General features: G+C 46.7%; 1 protein-coding gene across 1 annotated transcript in view; it reads right to left on the bottom strand.

Moving 5' to 3' along the window:
• LOC110498383 (protein GREB1-like) overlaps positions 1-16,362 on the bottom strand; it is a 50,156-nt gene extending 33,794 nt beyond the window's left edge. The window contains exons 1-8 of the mRNA XM_036953829.1: positions 16,203-16,362; positions 15,766-15,873; positions 15,398-15,574; positions 12,882-13,064; positions 9,613-9,729; positions 9,337-9,462; positions 7,692-7,829; positions 3,823-3,945 (exon numbers count right to left, since the gene is read on the bottom strand). Coding sequence (XP_036809724.1) covers positions 3,823-3,945; positions 7,692-7,829; positions 9,337-9,462; positions 9,613-9,729; positions 12,882-13,064; positions 15,398-15,574; positions 15,766-15,873; positions 16,203-16,362 — 1,132 coding nt within the window. The remainder of the gene's footprint in view (positions 1-3,822; positions 3,946-7,691; positions 7,830-9,336; positions 9,463-9,612; positions 9,730-12,881; positions 13,065-15,397; positions 15,575-15,765; positions 15,874-16,202) is intronic.
• Positions 16,363-17,592: the final 1,230 nt, after the last annotated feature.

The raw sequence follows: 17,592 nt of genomic DNA, 5'->3' as shown, positions 1-17,592 counted from the left end.
CAGACAGGTGGAGTAACAGATTGAGGTGAAGGGGTGAGGGTGGTTGACAGACAGACAGACAGACAGACAGGTGGAGTAACAGATTGAGGTGAAGGGGTGGTTGAGAGAGAGAGAGAGAGAGAGAGAGGGAGAGAGACAGACAGACAGACAGACAGACAGACAGACAGACAGACAGACAGACAGACAGACCGACCGACAGACAGACAGGTGGAGTAACAGATTGAGGTGAAGGGGTGGTTGACAGACAGACAGACAGACAGACAGGTGGAGTAACAGATTGAGGTGAAGGGTTGATTGACAGACAGACAGACAGACAGGTGGAGTAACAGATTGAGGTGAAGGGGTGATTGACAGACAGACAGACAGACAGGTGGAGTAACATATTGAGGTGAAGGGGTGGTTGAGAGACAGACAGACAGACAGACAGACAGACAGACAGACAGACAGACAGACAGACAGACAGACAGAAAGAAAGAAAGACAGGTGGAGTAACAGATTGAGGTGAAGGGGTGGTTGAGAGAGAGAGACAGACAGGTGGAGTAGCAGATTGAGGTGAAGGGGTGGTTGAGAGAGAGAGAGAGAGAGAGAGAGAGACAGACAGACAGACAGACAGACAGGTGGAGTAACAGATTGAGGTGAAGGGGTGGTTGAGAGAGAGAGACAGACAGACAGACAGGTGGAGTAGCAGATTGAGGTGAAGGGGTAGTTGAGAGACAGACAGACAGACAGACAGGTGGAGTAACAGATTGAGGTGAAGGGGTGGTTGAGAGAGAGAGACAGACAGACAGACAGACAGGTGGAGTAACTGATTGAGGTGAAGGGGTGGTTGAGAGACAGACAGACAGACAGGTGGAGTAACTGATTGAGGTGAAGGGGTGGTTGAGAGAGAGAGGGACAGACAGACAGACAGGTGGAGTAACTGATTGAGGTGAAGGGGTGGTTGACAGACAGACAGACAGACAGACAGGTGGAGTAACTGATTGAGGTGAAGGGGTGGTTGAGAGAGACAGACAGACAGACAGACAGACAGGTGGAGTAGCAGATTGAGGTGAAGGGGTGGTTGAGAGAGAGAGAGAGAGAGAGAGACAGACAGGTGGAGTAACAGATTGAGGTGAAGGGGTGGTTGAGAGCAAGAAAGACAGACAGACAGGTGGAGTAACAGATTGAGGTGAAGGGGTGGTTGAGAGCAAGAAAGACAGACAGACAGACAGACAGCCAGACAGACAGACAGACAGACAGACAGACAGACAGACAGACAGAAAGAAAGAAAGACAGGTGGAGTAGCAGATTGAGGTGAAGGGGTGGTTGAGAGACAGACAGACAGACAGACAGGTGGAGTAACAGATTGAGGTGAAGGGGTGGTTGAGAGACAGACAGACAGGTGGAGTAACAGATTGAGGTGAAGGGGTGAGGGTGGTTGACAGACAGACAGACAGACAGACAGGTGGAGTAACAGATTGAGGTGAAGGGGTGGTTGAGAGAGAGAGAGAGAGAGAGAGAGAGAGAGAGAGAGAGAGAGAGAGACAGACAGACAGACAGACAGACAGACAGACAGACAGACAGGTGGAGTAACAGATTGAGGTGAAGGGGTGGTTGACAGACAGACAGACAGACAGACAGACAGGTGGAGTAACAGATTGAGGTGAAGGGTTGATTGACAGACAGACAGACAGACAGGTGGAGTAACAGATTGAGGTGAAGGGGTGATTGACAGACAGACAGACAGACAGGTGGAGTAACATATTGAGGTGAAGGGGTGGTTGAGAGACAGACAGACAGACAGACAGACAGACAGACAGACAGACAGAAAGAAAGAAAGACAGGTGGAGTAACAGATTGAGGTGAAGGGGTGGTTGAGAGAGAGAGACAGACAGGTGGAGTAGCAGATTGAGGTGAAGGGGTGGTTGAGAGAGAGAGAGAGAGAGAGAGAGACAGACAGACAGACAGACAGGTGGAGTAACAGATTGAGGTGAAGGGGTGGTTGAGAGAGAGAGACAGACAGACAGACAGGTGGAGTAGCAGATTGAGGTGAAGGGGTGGTTGAGAGACAGACAGACAGACAGACAGGTGGAGTAACAGATTGAGGTGAAGGGGTGGTTGAGAGAGAGAGACAGACAGACAGACAGACAGGTGGAGTAACTGATTGAGGTGAAGGGGTGGTTGAGAGACAGACAGACAGACAGGTGGAGGAACTGATTGAGGTGAAGGGGTGGTTGAGAGAGAGAGAGGGACAGACAGACAGACAGGTGGAGTAACTGATTGAGGTGAAGGGGTGGTTGACAGACAGACAGACAGACAGACAGGTGGAGTAACTGATTGAGGTGAAGGGGTGGATACGAAATGCTTCAGTCTGGTTTTAGACCCCATCATGTTTCAATGAAACATGGTGAAGCCCCAAAATTGCCCTCGCTAGAAGCCTGTGTTTCAGACATAAGGAAGTGGATGGCTGCAAACTTTCTACTTTTAAACTCAGACAAGACAGAGATGCTTGTTTTAGATCCCAAGAAACAAAGAGATCTTCTGTTGAATCTGACAATTCATCATGATGGTTGTACAGTCGTCTCAAATAAAACTGTGAAGGACCTCGGCGTTACTCTGGACCCTGATCTCTCTTTTGACGAACATATCAAGACTGTTTCAAGGACAGCTTTTTTCCATCTACGTAACATTGCAAAAATCAGAAACTTTCTGTCCAAAAATGATGCAGAAAAATTAATCCATGCTTTTGTTACTTCTAGGTTAGACTACTGCAATGCTCTACTTTCTGCCTACCCGGATAAAGCACTAAATAAACTTCAGTTAGTGCTAAAAACAGCTGCTAGAATCCTGACTAGAACCAAAAAATGTGATCATATTACTCCAGTGCTAGCCTCCCTACACTGGCTTCCTGTCAAAGCAAGGGCTGATTTCAAGGTTTTACTGCTAGCCTACAAAGCATTACATGGGCTTGCTCCTACCTATCTTTCTGATTTGGTCCTGCCGTACATACCTACACGTACGCTATGGTCACAAGACGTGTGACCTACCTGGCATGATGACTCCTTGCTGTCCCCAGTCAACCTGGCCGTGCTGCTGCTCCAGTTTCAACTGTTCTGCCTGCAGCTATGGAACCCTGACCTGTTCACCGGACGTGCTACCTGTCCCTGACCTGCTGTTTTCAACTCTCTAGAGACAGCAGGAGTGGTAGAGATACTCTTAATGATCGGCTATGAAAAGCCAACTGACATTTACTCCTGAGGTGTTGACTTGTTGCACCCTCGACAACTACTGTGATTATTATTATTTAACCATGCTGGTAATTTATGAACATTTGAACATCTTGGCCATGTTCAGTTATAATCTCCACCCGGCACAGCTAGAAGAGGACTGGCCACCCCTCATAGCCTGGTTCCTCTCTAGGTTTCTTCCTAGGCTTTGGCCTTTCTAGGGAGTTCTTCCTAGCCAACGTGCTTCTACACCTGCATTGTTGCTGTTTGGGGTTTTAGGCTGGGTTTCTGTACAGCACTTTGAGATATCAGCTGATGTAAGAAGGGCTATATAAATACATTTGATTTGATTTGAAGGGGTGGTTGATAGAGAGAGAGGGACAGACAGACAGACAGACAGGTGGAGTAACAGATTGAGGTGAAGGGGTGGCTATAGGAGGACCATTCTGTCCACTGCTAAGCTAAGAGGCTTTAAGACAGTGGCTCAGACTCCAGTCCTCAAGGACCACAGTGTTTGCTGAGTTTTGTTGCAATCTTGCATTTAATGTCACTGAGGTACAGGAACTACACACACACACACACACACACACACACACACACACACACTCAGTCTGACCACTGAAGATGATTGGCTGGAGTCTGCAGGTGTGTAGCAGCTGATCAGGCACTGTGACAGACGGCCCGGGAGGAGAGGGGGAGTTGGAGGACCCCTGGGACAGACTCACTGGAGGGGCATTGTCTGTGGACACAGGAACACAGTACGTAGCAAAAAAGAAGAGAGACACTGATACAGTGGTAACGACACCCTGTAGAAGACTGATACAGTGGTAACTACACCCTGTAGAAGACTGATACAATGGTAACTACACCCTGTAGAAGACTGATACAGTGGTAACTACACCCTGTAGAAGACTGATACAGTGGTAACGACACCCTGTAGAAGACTGATACAATGGTAACTACACCATGTAGAAGACTGATACAGTGGTAACTACACCCAGAAGAAGAGTGATACAGTGGTATCTACACCCTGTAGAAGACTGATACAGTGGTAACTACACCCTGTAGAAGACTGATTCAGTGGTAACGACACCCTGTAGAAGACTGATACAGTGGTAACTACACCATGTAGATACAATGGTAACTACACCCTGTAGGAGACTGATACAATGGTAACTACACCCTGTAGAAGACTGATAAGGTGGTAACTACATCCTGTGGAAGACTGATACAGTGGTAACTACACCCTGTAGAAGACTGATACAATGGTAACTACACCCTGTAGGAGACTGATACAGTGGTAACTACACCCTGTAGAAGACTGATACAGTGGTAACTACACCCTGTAGAAGACTGATTCAGTGGCAACTATACCCTGTAGAAGACTGATACAGTGGTAACTACACCCTGTAGAAGACTGATACAGTGGTAACTACACCATGTAGAAGACTGATACAGTGGTAACTACACCCTGTAGAAGACTGATAAGGTGGTAACTACACCCTGTGGAAGACTGATACAGTGGTAACTACACCCTGTAGAAGACTGATACAGTGGTAACGACACTCTGTAGAAGACTGATGCAGTGGTAACTACACCCTGTAGAAGACTGATACAGTGGTAACTACACCCTGAAGAAGACTGATTAAGTGGTAACTACACCCTGTAGAAGAGTGATACAGTGGTAACTACACCCTGAAGAAGAGTGATACAGTGGTAACTACACCCTGTAGAATACTGATACAGTGGTAACGACACCCTGTAGAAGACTGATACAGTGGTAACTACACCCTGTAGAATACTGATTCAGTGGTAACGACACCCTGTAGAAGACTGGTACAGTGGTAACTACACCCTGAAGAAGAGTGATACAGTGGTAACTACACCCTGTAGAAGACTGATTCAGTGGTAACTACACCCTGTAGAAGACTGATACAATGGTAACTACACCCTGTAGAAGACTGGTACAGTGGTAACTACACCCTGAAGAAGAGTGATACAGTGGTATCTACACCCTGTAGAAGACTGATTCAGTGGTAACTACACCCTGTAGAAGACTGATACAGTGGTTACTACACCCTGTAGAAGACTAATACAGTGGTAACTACACCCTGTAGAAGACTGAAACAGTGGTAACTACACCCTGTAGAAGACTGATACAGTGGTTACTACACCCTGTAGAAGACTGATACAGTGGTAACTACACCCTGAAGAAGAGTGATACAGTGGTATCTACACCCTGAAGAAGAGTGATACAGTGGTATCTACACCCTGTAGAAGACTGATTCAGCTGTAACTACACCCTGTAGAAGACTGATACAGTGGTAACTACACCCTGTAGAAGACTGATTCAGTGGTAACTACACCCTGTAGAAGACTGATACAGTGGTAACTACACCCTGTAGAAGACTAATACAGTGGTAACTACACCCTGTAGAAGACTGATACAATGGTAACTACACCCTGTAGGAGACTGATACAGTGGTAACTAAACCCTGTAGAAGACTGATACAGTGGTATCTACACCCTGTAGAAGACTGATTCAGTGGTAACTACACCCTGTAGAAGACTGATACAGTGGTAACTAAACCCTGTAGAAGACTGATTCAGTGGTAACTACACCCTGTAGGAGACTGATACAGTGGTAACTACACCCTGTAGAAGACTGATACAGTGGTAACTACACCCTGTAGAAGACTGATTCAGTGGTAACTACACCCTGTAGAAGACTGGTACAGTGGTAACTACACCCTGAAGAAGAGTGATACAGTGGTATCTACACCCTGTAGAAGACTGATTCAGTGGTAACTACACCCTGTAGAAGACTGATTCAGTGGTAACTACACCCTGTAGAAGACTGATACAATGGTAACTACACCCTGTAGAAGACTGGTACAGTGGTAACTACACCCTGAAGAAGACTAATACAGTGGTAACTACACCCTGAAGAAGAGTGATACAGTGGTATCTACACCCTGTAGAAGACTGATTCAGTGGTAACTACACCCTGTAGAAGACTGGTACAGTGGTAACTACACCCTGAAGAAGAGTGATACAGTGGTATCTACACCCTGTAGAAGACTGATTCAGTGGTAACTACACCCTGTAGAAGACTGATTCAGTGGTAACTACACCCTGTAGAAGACTGATTCAGTGGTAACTACACCCTGTAGAAGACTGATACAGTGGTAACTACACCCTGTAGAAGACTGATACAATGGTAACTACACCCTGTAGGAGACTGATACAGTGGTAACTAAACCCTGTAGAAGACTGATACAGTGGTATCTACACCCTGTAGAAGACTGATTCAGTGGTAACTACACCCTGTAGAAGACTGATACAGTGGTAACTAAACCCTGTAGAAGACTGATTCAGTGGTAACTACACCCTGTAGGAGACTGATACAGTGGTAACTACACCCTGTAGAAGACTGATACAGTGGTAACTACACCCTGTAGAAGACTGATTCAGTGGTAACTACACCCTGTAGAAGACTGGTACAGTGGTAACTACACCCTGAAGAAGAGTGATACAGTGGTATCTACACCCTGTAGAAGACTGATTCAGTGGTAACTACACCCTGTAGAAGACTGATTCAGTGGTAACTACACCCTGTAGAAGACTGATACAATGGTAACTACACCCTGTAGAAGACTGGTACAGTGGTAACTACACCCTGAAGAAGACTAATACAGTGGTAACTACACCCTGTAGAAGACTGATTCAGTGGCAACTACACCCTGTAGAAGACTGATACAATGGTAACTACACCCTGTAGAAGACTGGTACAGTGGTAACTACACCCTGAAGAAGACTAATACAGTGGTAACTACACCCTGTAGAAGACTGGTACAATGGTAACTACACCCTGTAGATGACTGATACAATGGTAACTACACCCTGTAGAAGACTGATACAGTGGTAACTACACCCTGTAGAAGACTGATTCAGTGGTAACTACACCCTGTAGAAGACTGATACAGTGGTAACTACACCCTGTAGAAGACTGATACAGTGGTATCTACACCCTGTAGAAGACTGATTCAGTGGTAACTACACCCTGTAGAAGACTGATTCAGTGGTAACTACACCCTGTAGAAGACTGATTCAGTGGTAACTACACCCTGTAGAAGACTGATACAGTGGTAACTACACCCTGAAGAAGACTAATACAGTGGTAACTACACCCTGTAGAAGACTGATACAGTGGTAACTACACCCTGTAGAAGACTGATACAGTGGTTACTACACCCTGTAGAAGACTGATACAGTGGTAACTACACCCTGTAGAAGACTGATACAGTGGTAACTACACCATGTAGAAGACACACACGTACGCACACACACACACACACACACACACACACACACACACACACACACACACACACACACACACACACACACACACACACACACACACACACACACACACACAAGCTCTCTCTCTCTCTCTCTCTCTCTCTCTCTGAGCTCTCCTACCTGGTTTGGTCCAATTGGTGAGTGATGAGGAAGAGGAGGAGGAAGATAGGGGGGTCTTCACAGCAGACTCAGCCCCAGCAGAAGACTCAGGAGACCAGCCTTTGTGTCTCTTTTTAGGCGGTCCCGTATTGAGTGTACCTGACAGGACAAGCAACACATTATTATGTATGTATTGGGCGTGGGGGATGTTTCAGAAAGCACAGAATGATGTCCTCTTGAAGAACAGCTGACATTCATTCATTATATCATACGGCACCCTAAATTCTGTTTCACTTTGTTTCTTTGTTTCTTTGTTCATTCATTTATACTACTTTTATCCAACAGATCAGCCAACCAGTCAACCAACCAACCAACCAGCCAGCCAGCCAGTCAACCAGCTAGCCAGTCTACCAGCCAGCCAGCCAGTCAGTCAACCAGCCAGCCAGCCAATCAATCAACCAGCCAGTCAACCAGGCAGTCAACCAGCCAGCCAGCCAGCCAGCCAATCAGTCAACCAGCCAGTCAACCAGCCAGCCAGCCAATCAGTCAACCAGCCAGCCAGCCAGCCAATCAGTCAACCAGGCAGTCAACCAGCCAGCCAGCCAATCAGTCAACCAGCCAGTCAGCCAGCCAGCCAGCCAGCCACTGCAGTATAACTGTAGCTCAGTATTGATCATAAAGATAGCATGGTCTTTGTTATACATTAACCAGCTCCTCCTCTTCCCCTCTATACACCACTCTGCCTGCTCTCTTCTTATGCAGCAACAGAGACAAAGACCAAAGGGCCCACGTGTTGAAACACCCCTATCAAAACCCAGAGTGGCAGGAAGGAAACCTTCAACTTTACAACTAAGACTGAGAATGAGACGGCCGGAAAGAGAGAGAGACGGAAAGAGAGAGGGGGAAAGAGAGAAAGAGGGAAAGAGAGAGTGAGGGAAAGAGAGAGTGAGGGAAAGAGAGAGAGGGAAAGAGAGAAAGGGAAGAGAGAAAGGGGGAAAGAAAGAGGGAAAGAGAAAGAGAGAAAGTCTATTATTTTGAAACTTTTGTCATTGTAATATTTACTGTTAATTTCTGATTGTTTATTTCACTTTTGTTTATTATCTACTTCACTTGCTTTAGCAATGTAAACATGTTTCCCATGCCAATAACGCCCTTTGAATTGAATTGAATTGAAAGATAATTACTTTTTACTGCCCTGCTTTTATTGAGCTCAGAGATAGAGGAAGGAAGAGGCAGAGAAAAGAGAGAGGTAGACTTTTAGTGGGGAAGTGTTGCTGAATGAAAGAGGGTCGTAACAATATGGGCCCACGCACACAATACAGCCGTCTCCTACTGGGTACTTTAGACTGATAAAACACAGAAGCTCTCCCTTTCAGGGGGAGGTGGGAAGATGAGAGAAAGGGGAGGGGAGGCTACAATGATAACACACACATTTAAAGGCATGCCTCCTACCCCATAGAGATTCTAGAATGAATATGTAATTCTATGTTGTACGCCTTCATAATGATACATAAACAAACATGCATACTAGTATAGAAACACATGCACGACACGTCTGCACGCACACACACACACACACACACACACACACACACACACACACACACACACACACACACACACACACACACACACACACACACACACACACACACACACGGGTTACCTATAACTGTGGGTCTCCCAGGTCCTTTCGACAGTATGGGAGTCTGGGGCAGAGGATTCTGGGATAGGGGGATGTGGCTCCCGTTGCCCAGGGGAGGGGGGGCAATGGGTTCTAAAGGGAAACTGGCTAGAGGAGCGAAAAACAACAACAATGGTAATCTAGCAGACACTTACATAGTGTGTGTGTGTGGAGGGGGGATTTATGTGAGTGTGTGCACGGTATGTGTGTGTGTGGGTATGTCTGTGAGTATGTGTGTGTATTTGTGTGTGTGTGTACCTGTGTAGTTCCCGGGTGTGTGTGCAGGGTGAGCGGTGACTGCTGGGTTGGGGAAGTGATCGTCTGAGGTTACATGCCCGTCAGAGGCGTTGGGCACTGTCTGTCTCCCTCTGCTCTCTGAAAAGACAGAATCGACAGTATACAATACAATCGACAATACAGTAACACACAATACTAATTTGAGAGAACAAATGTTTTTTTTCTTCCAATAAGAGCACTAGAGTCACTCCAGTGATTATGATAATGTAAATGGTACTAACGTGTTAATGTAAGCTCTACTCTAGTTACTGTACTGTAGCTCTGAAACTCATTCCAAACCCCCTTCCTGTTCAGTCAGGGAGCATAAGACTGCCCAGCATGTAGCTGGACTAACTGTCTCTGTCCTGTGAAACATCACAGGCTTAATCAGTAACACAGTAAGTCTAGCCACAGGCTCTGACTCCTATTTACCCTCTGACTCCTGTCCTAAACCCTGACCCCAGACCTCTGCCCTCCACACCTGTAAAGACAGGTAGGGTCACAGATCCCCCCCCCCATCCTAAATACACCTCCCCCAGACAAGCCCTGTCTACAAAATTACAGCATAGAAACACAGGAGAGCGTTAACCACTGATATAAACTATCTCTCTCTCTCTCTAATCTCTCTCTATCTTTCTAATCTCTCTCTCTCTCTCTCTCTCTCTCTCTCTAATCTCTCTCTCTCTCTCTAATCTCTCTCTCTCTATCTCTCTAATCTCTCTCTATTAACTCTCTCTCTCTATAATCTCTCTCTCTAATCTCTCTCTCTCTAATCTCTCTCTCTCTCTAATCTCTCTCTCTCTCTCCAATCTCTCTCTCTAATCTCTCTCTCCAATCTCTCTCTCTAATCTCTCTCTCTCTCTCTCTCTCTCTAATCTCTATAATCGCTCTCTGTCTCTCTCTCTCTCTTTGTCTCTCCCTCTCTAATCTCTCTCTCTCTCTCTCTAATCTCTCTCTCTCTAATCTCTCTCTCTAATCTCTCTCTCTCTCTCTAATCTCTCTCTCTCTCTAATCTCTCTCTATTAACTCTCTCTCTCTAATCTCTCTCTCTAATCTCTCTCTCTCTCTCCAATCTCTCTCTCTAATCTCTCTCTCTCTCTCTCTCTCTCTAATCTCTCTCTGTCTCTCGCTCTCTAATCTCTCTCTCTCTCTCTCTCTCTCTAATCTCTCTCTGTCTCTCGCTCTCTAATCTCTCTCTCTCTATCTAATCTCTCTCTCTCTAATCTCTCTCTCTCTCTAATCTCTCTCTATTAACTCTCTCTCTCTCTAATCCCTCTCTCTAATCTCTCTCTCTCTCTCCAATCTCTCTCTCTAATCTCTCTCTCCAATCTCTCTCTCTAATCTCTCTCTCTCTCTCTCTAATCTCTCTAATCTCTCTCTGTCTCTCGCTCTCTAATCTCTCTCTCTCTCTCTCTAATCTCTCTCTCTCTCTAATATATCTCTCTCTCCAATCTCTCTCTCTCTCTAATCTCTCGAATCTCTCTCTGTCTCTCGCTCTCTAATCTCTCTCTCTCTCTCTAATCTCTCTCTCTCTCTAATATATCTCTCTCTCTAATCTCTCTCTCTCTCTAATCTCTCTCTCTCTCTCGCTCTCTCTCTCGCTCTCTCTCAATTCAAGGGGTGTTATTGGCATGGGAAACATATGTTTACATTGCCAAAGCAAGTGAAATAGATAATAAACAAATGTGAAATAAACAATAAAATGAACAGTAAACATTACACTCACAGAAGTTCCAAAATAATAAAGATATTTCAAATGTCCTATTATGTCTATATACAGTGTTGTAACGATGTGCAAGTAGTTAAAGAAAATAAATAATCATAAATATGGGATGTATTTACAATGGTGTTTGTTCTTCACTTCAAGGTTGCCCTTTTCAAATGATTTGTGGGTCTGTGTAATCTGAAGGGAACATGTGTCTCTAATATGGCCATAGATTTGGTAGGAGGTTAGGAAGTGAAGCTCAGTTTCCACCTCATTTTGTGGGCAGTGTGCACATAGCCTGTCTTCCCTTGATAGCCAGGTCTACCTATGGCAGCCTTTCTCAATAGCAAGGCTATGCTCACTGAGTCTGTACATAGTCAAACGTTCCCCTTACGTTTGGGTCAGTCACAGTGGTCAGGTATTCTGCCACTGTGTTCTCTCTGTTTAGGGCCAAATAGCATTCTAGTTTGCTCAGTTTTTTTGTTAATTCTTTCCAATGTGTCAAGTAATTATCTTTTTGTTTTCTCATGTTTTGGTTGGGTCTAATTGTGTTGCTGTCCTGGGGCTTATGTTTGTGAACAGAGCCCCCGGACCAGCTTGCTTAGGGGACTCTTCTCCAGGTTAATTTCTCTGTAGGTGATGACTTTGTTATGGAAGGTTTGGGAATCGCTTCCAATTAGGTGTTTGTAAAATGTAATGGCTATTTTCTGGATTTTGATAATTAGCAGGTATCAGCTTAAATCTACTATGCATGCATAATTTGCTGTTTTACGTTGTACACAGAGGATATTTTTGCAGAATTCTGCATGCAAAGTCTCAATTATTTTTGTCAAACTAAGATTTACTCTCAGGGCCCAGGTCTGGGCCGGGTGCTGCAGACTGTTCTTGTGCTCTTTCCAATTCATTAATACATATGCTGAAGAGGGTGGGGTTTAAGATGCATCCCTGTCTCACCCCACGGCCCTGTGGAAAGAAATGTGTGTTTTCTGCCATTTTTAATAACATACTTGTTGTTTATGTACATGGATTTTATAATGTTGTATATTTTTCCCCCCAACACCCCTTTCCATCAATTTGTATAGCAGACCCTTGAGCCAAATTGAGTCAAAATCTTATTTAGAAATCCACAAAGCATAAGAAGACTTTGCCTTTATTTTGGTTTGTTTACTTGTGCAATTAGCGTGTGCAGGGTGAATACGTACAGTCCTTTGGTAAAAAGCCTATTTGAAATTTGCTCAGCTCCTAAGTGGCGCAGTGGTCTAGGGCACTGCATCTCAGTGCTAGAGGCGTCACTACAGGCCCTGGTTTGATTCCAGGCTGTATTACAACCGGATGGGATTTGGAGTCCCATAGGGCGGTGCACAATTGGCCCAGCGTTGTCTGGGTTAGGTTAGGGTTTGGCAGGGATAGGCCATCATTGTAAAAAACTATTTGTTCTTAACTGACTTGTCTAGTTAAATAAAGGTTGAAAAAATGAAGTATATTGTTTTCACTGAGGAAATGTACGAGTCTACAGTTAATGCAGAGGATCCCCCTGCCGTCTTACCGAGGCCCTTCCAGCAGATAGCAGCCCCTCTGACCAGCTGTCCCTGGTTGTTCCTGTACAGATGGTACTTTAAGTGCTTCTGTTTCTTGGGCTGGGTGCTCAGCTTCAGGTTGATGTGGTTGGAGAATTCTGTGAAGTAGCGAAAACCCTTCTCTCCACAGCCTATACAGTTCCCCGAGAACCCTGAGGATGACCACACAAACACTGGGTCAGTGTGTGTGTGTATCATGTGGTGACTCAGTGGAGTAACAGTAACCCTTTTCTCCCGTAGCAAGAGAAAGAGTGTGTGAGTGATGATTTTTCCATGGTTACAGCTGGGCTGTGGGTTGGTGTTCCGGGTGTGTGTGTTTGTGTGTGTGTATGTGTGTGTGTGTATGTGTGTAGCAGAGCCCAGGTGGAGGGACTAATAATGTGTGTCTGTGTGTGTGTGTGTATGTGTGTAGCAGAGCCCAGGTAGAGGGACTAATAATGTGTGTGTGTATGTGTGTAGCAGAGCCCAGGTAGAGGGACTAATAATGTGTGTGTGTATGTGTGTAGCAGAGCCCAGGTCGAGGGACTAATAATGTGTGTGTATGTGTGTAGCAGAGCCCAGGTAGAGCGACTAATAATGTGTGTGTGTGTATGTGTGTAGCAGAGCCCAGGTAGAGGGACTAATAATGTGTGTGTGACTGCAGTCAGCTACCCTGACCCTGTTCTCTAGCTGCTGGTAACCCCACTCTCCCTATCTCATTGTAGCTGCTGTCAACCCTACTCTCCCTCTCTCATGGTGGCTGCTGCCAAGCCCACTCTCCATCTCCAATTGTAGCTGCTGCTAACCCCACTCTCCCTCTCTCATTGTATCTGCTGCTAACCCCATTCTCCCTATCTCATTGTAGCTGCTGTCAACCCCTCTCCCGCTCTAATTGTAGCTGATGCTAACCCCACTCTCCCTCTCTCATTGTAGCTGCTGCCAACCCCACTCTCCTTCTCTCATTGTAGCTGCTGCCAATCCCACTCCCCTCTCTCATTGTAGCTGCTGCTAAACCCACTCTCCCTCTCTCATTGTAGCTGCTGCCAACCCAACTCTCCATCTCTCATTGTAGCTGCCACTAACCCCACTCTCCCTCTCATTGTAGCTGCTGCTAACCCCACTCTCCCTATCTCATTGTAGCTGCTGTCAACCCCTCTCCCGCTCTCATTGTAGCTGCTGCTAACCCCACTCTCCCTCTCTCATTGTAGCTGCTGCCAACCCCACTCTCCTTCTCTCATTGTAGCTGCTGCCAATCCCACTCCCCTCTCTCATTGTAGCTGCTGCCAACCCCACTCTCCCTCTCTCATTGTAGCTGCTGCCAACCCAACTCTCCATCTCTCATTGTAGCTGCCACTAACCCCACTCTCCCTCTAATTGTAGCTGCTGGTAACCCCACTCTCCCTATCTCATTGTAGCTGCTGTCAACCCCTCTCCCGCTCTCATTGTAGCTGCTGCTAACCCCACTCTCCCTCTCTCATTGTAGCTGCTGCCAACCCCACTCTCCTTCTCTCATTGTAGCTGCTGCCAATCCCACTCCCCTCTCTCATTGTAGCTGCTGCCAACCCCACTCTCCCTCTCTCATTGTAGCTGCTGCCAACCCAACTCTCCATCTCTCATTGTAGCTGCCACTAACCCCACTCTCCCTCTCATTGTAGCTGCTGCTAACCCCACTCTCGCTCTCTCATTGTAGCTGCTGCCAACCCCACTCCCCTCTCTCATTGTAGCTGCTGCCAACCCCACTCCCCTCTCTCATTGTAGCTGCTGCCAACCCCACTCTCGCTCTCTCATTGTAGCTGCTGCTAACCCCACTCCCCTCTCTCATTGTAGCTGCTGCCAACCCCACTCTCCCTCTCTCATTGTAGCTGCTGCTAACCCCACTCTCCCTCTCTCATTGTAGCTGCTGCTAACCCCACTCTCGCTCTCTCATTGTAGCTGCTGCTAACCCCACTCTCCCTCTCTCATTGTAGCTGCTGCCAACCCCACTCTCCCTCTCATTGTTGCTGCTGCTAACCCCACTCTCCCTCTCTCATTGTAGCTGCTGCCAACCCCACTCTCCCTCTCTCATTGTAGCTGCTGCCAACCCCACTCTCCCTCTCATTGTAGCTGCTGCTAAACCCACTCTCCCTCTCTCATTGTAGCTGCTGCCAACCCCACTCTCCCTCTGATTGTAGCTGCTGCCAACCCCACTCTCCCTCTCATTGTAGCTGCTGCTAACCCCACTCTCCCTCTCTCATTGTAGCTGCTGCCAACCCCACTCTCCCTCTCATTGTAGCTGCTGCTAACCCCACTCTCCCTCTCTCATTGTAGCTGCTGCTAACCCCACTCTCCCTGTGTCCATCCATCTAACTGCAAACCTCACTCCACCGCCACTCTTTCTCAATCTCTTCAATCTCTTTCTCCCTGTCTATCCTCTCACCTTTAACCTTTCTTTTCCTTTCCGCTGGACCAGGGGTTGCCTAGCCCTGCTACAGACTGGGCTTTATATATGTGTGTGTGTGTGTCTCACCCAGCAGTGCGTTGCATCCCCGTTCATCGGGCAGGAACCTGTGGTCGACTGCACACACCAGCAGGGTGTCTGGTGCGCCTGCAGACAAGGCCCCTACCAGCTGGAATCCTGGGGGCACGTCTTGAGGCTCTGACACCAGGGAGGATAGACGCAGGTCTCTACCCGCCTGGCAGAATCCTGAGAAGGACACACACACACACGCATAGGTAGGCACACACACACACACACGCATGCACACACAAACTGTTAAACAGTGTTACCCTGACCTGTAACCAGACAGACAGAGATCTCTTTCCTCCAGACAGTACGCAGGCCAGGCAGCGTAAGACAGTGGGGGGGGTGGAGCTGAGGGAACCGTGTGTTCGTACCCTCCGTCGTGCAGCATCCCTCTGGCGTGGGCTTCATCTTGTACGGGACGGGAGGGCTGTTGGACTCTGAGCCATCTTCCTCCTCCTCATCCTCATTCTCTACCCGGCCTAATGACACACACATGCTCATTACAGAGTGTTATAACACACTCACACACAAGTGCGCACACCAGGGGAGGCTGCTAATAATTGCTGTAACAGAGCAAATGGAATGGCATAAAACCATTTGTTTGATGTATTTGATACCATTCCACCTATTCTGCTCCAGTCATTACCACAAGCTCGTCCTAGACAATTATGGTGCCAACAACCTCCTGTGGCACACATATACAGAAACACACACACACACACACACACACACACACACACACACACACACACACACACACACACACACACACACACACACACACACACACACACACACACACACACACACACACCGTTGTGCAGGGTTGGCTGCTTTGCCTCCAGGTAGAGCTGTGAGAAGACAGGCCGTGGCACCACAGTGTTGGAGCGGAGAGAAGCCTCGATGGAGTTATGAAGCACCTCCTCAAAACGTGTGGTCCTCAACTGGCCTGCATACGAGTTCCCCATCGCACACCTACACACACAGGATTAAACACACACCAGTTCAACATGACCTTGTTCATTACTGCTAACAGCTTAACATAACCTCTCCTACACACACGCACACGATCACACTCATCCAGAGTCATCTCTCTCTCAATAATACATACAGTGCCTTGCGAAAGTATACGGCCCCCTTGAACTTTGCGACCTTTTGCCACATTTCAGGCTTCAAACATAAAGATATAAAACTGTATTTTTTTGTGAAGAATCAACAACAAGTGGGACACAATCATGAAGTGGAACGACATTTATTGGATATTTCAAACTTTTTTAACAAATCAAAAACTGAAAAATTGGGCGTGCAAAATTATTCAGCCCCTTTACTTTCAGTGCAGCAAACTCTCTCCAGAAGTTCAGTGAGGATCTCTGAATGATCCAATGTTGACCTAAATGACTAATGATGATAAATACAATCCACCTGTGTGTAATCAAGTCTCCGTATAAATGCACCTGCACTGTGATAGTCTCAGAGGTCCGTTAAAAGCGCAGAGAGCATCATGAAGAACAAGGAACACACCAGGCAGGTCCGAGATACTGTTGTGAAGAAGTTTAAAGCCAGATTTGGATACAAAAATATTTCCCAAGCTTTAAACATCCCAAGGAGCACTGTGCAAGCGATAATATTGAAATGGAAGGAGTATCAGACCACTGCAAATCTACCAAGACCTGGCCGTCCCTCTAAACTTTCAGCTCATACAAGGAGAATACTGATCAGAGATGCAGCCAAGAGGCCCATGATCACTCTGGATGAACTGCAGAGATCTACAGCTGAGGTGGGAGACTCTGTCCATAGGACAACAAACAGTTGTATATTGCACAAATCTGGCCTTTATGGAAGAGTGACAAGAAGAAAGCCATTTCTTAAAGATATCCATAAAAAGTGTTGTTTAAAGTTTGCCACAAGCCACCTGGGAGACACACCAAACATGCGGCCGCAGTGCGTGCTACTACGATGTTGAAGTCGACGTCAGCAACCTTCTGTCCCCTGAGTGGGGCTTCTTCATCTGTCGGAGGCCTGCATCAGGCGCCGTAGCAACAGGCTCAAGTTATCTTGCCTCTCGCCTGTCCGTAAAGGGTTCTCCGAATCCTGTGAAGCATGGAAGTGGGCGGATTTCCTCCTCCTTCTAGCCAGCCATTATTTTGGGCAGCTCCATGGTAAGAAATATGACTTTTCCTGGAGCAAAAACAATGTCC

Source organism: Oncorhynchus mykiss, chromosome 19 (genome assembly GCF_013265735.2).
Source record: "Oncorhynchus mykiss isolate Arlee chromosome 19, USDA_OmykA_1.1, whole genome shotgun sequence".
Taxonomy (NCBI): domain Eukaryota; kingdom Metazoa; phylum Chordata; class Actinopteri; order Salmoniformes; family Salmonidae; genus Oncorhynchus; species Oncorhynchus mykiss.
This window is presented reverse-complemented; position numbering and strand designations above follow the sequence as displayed.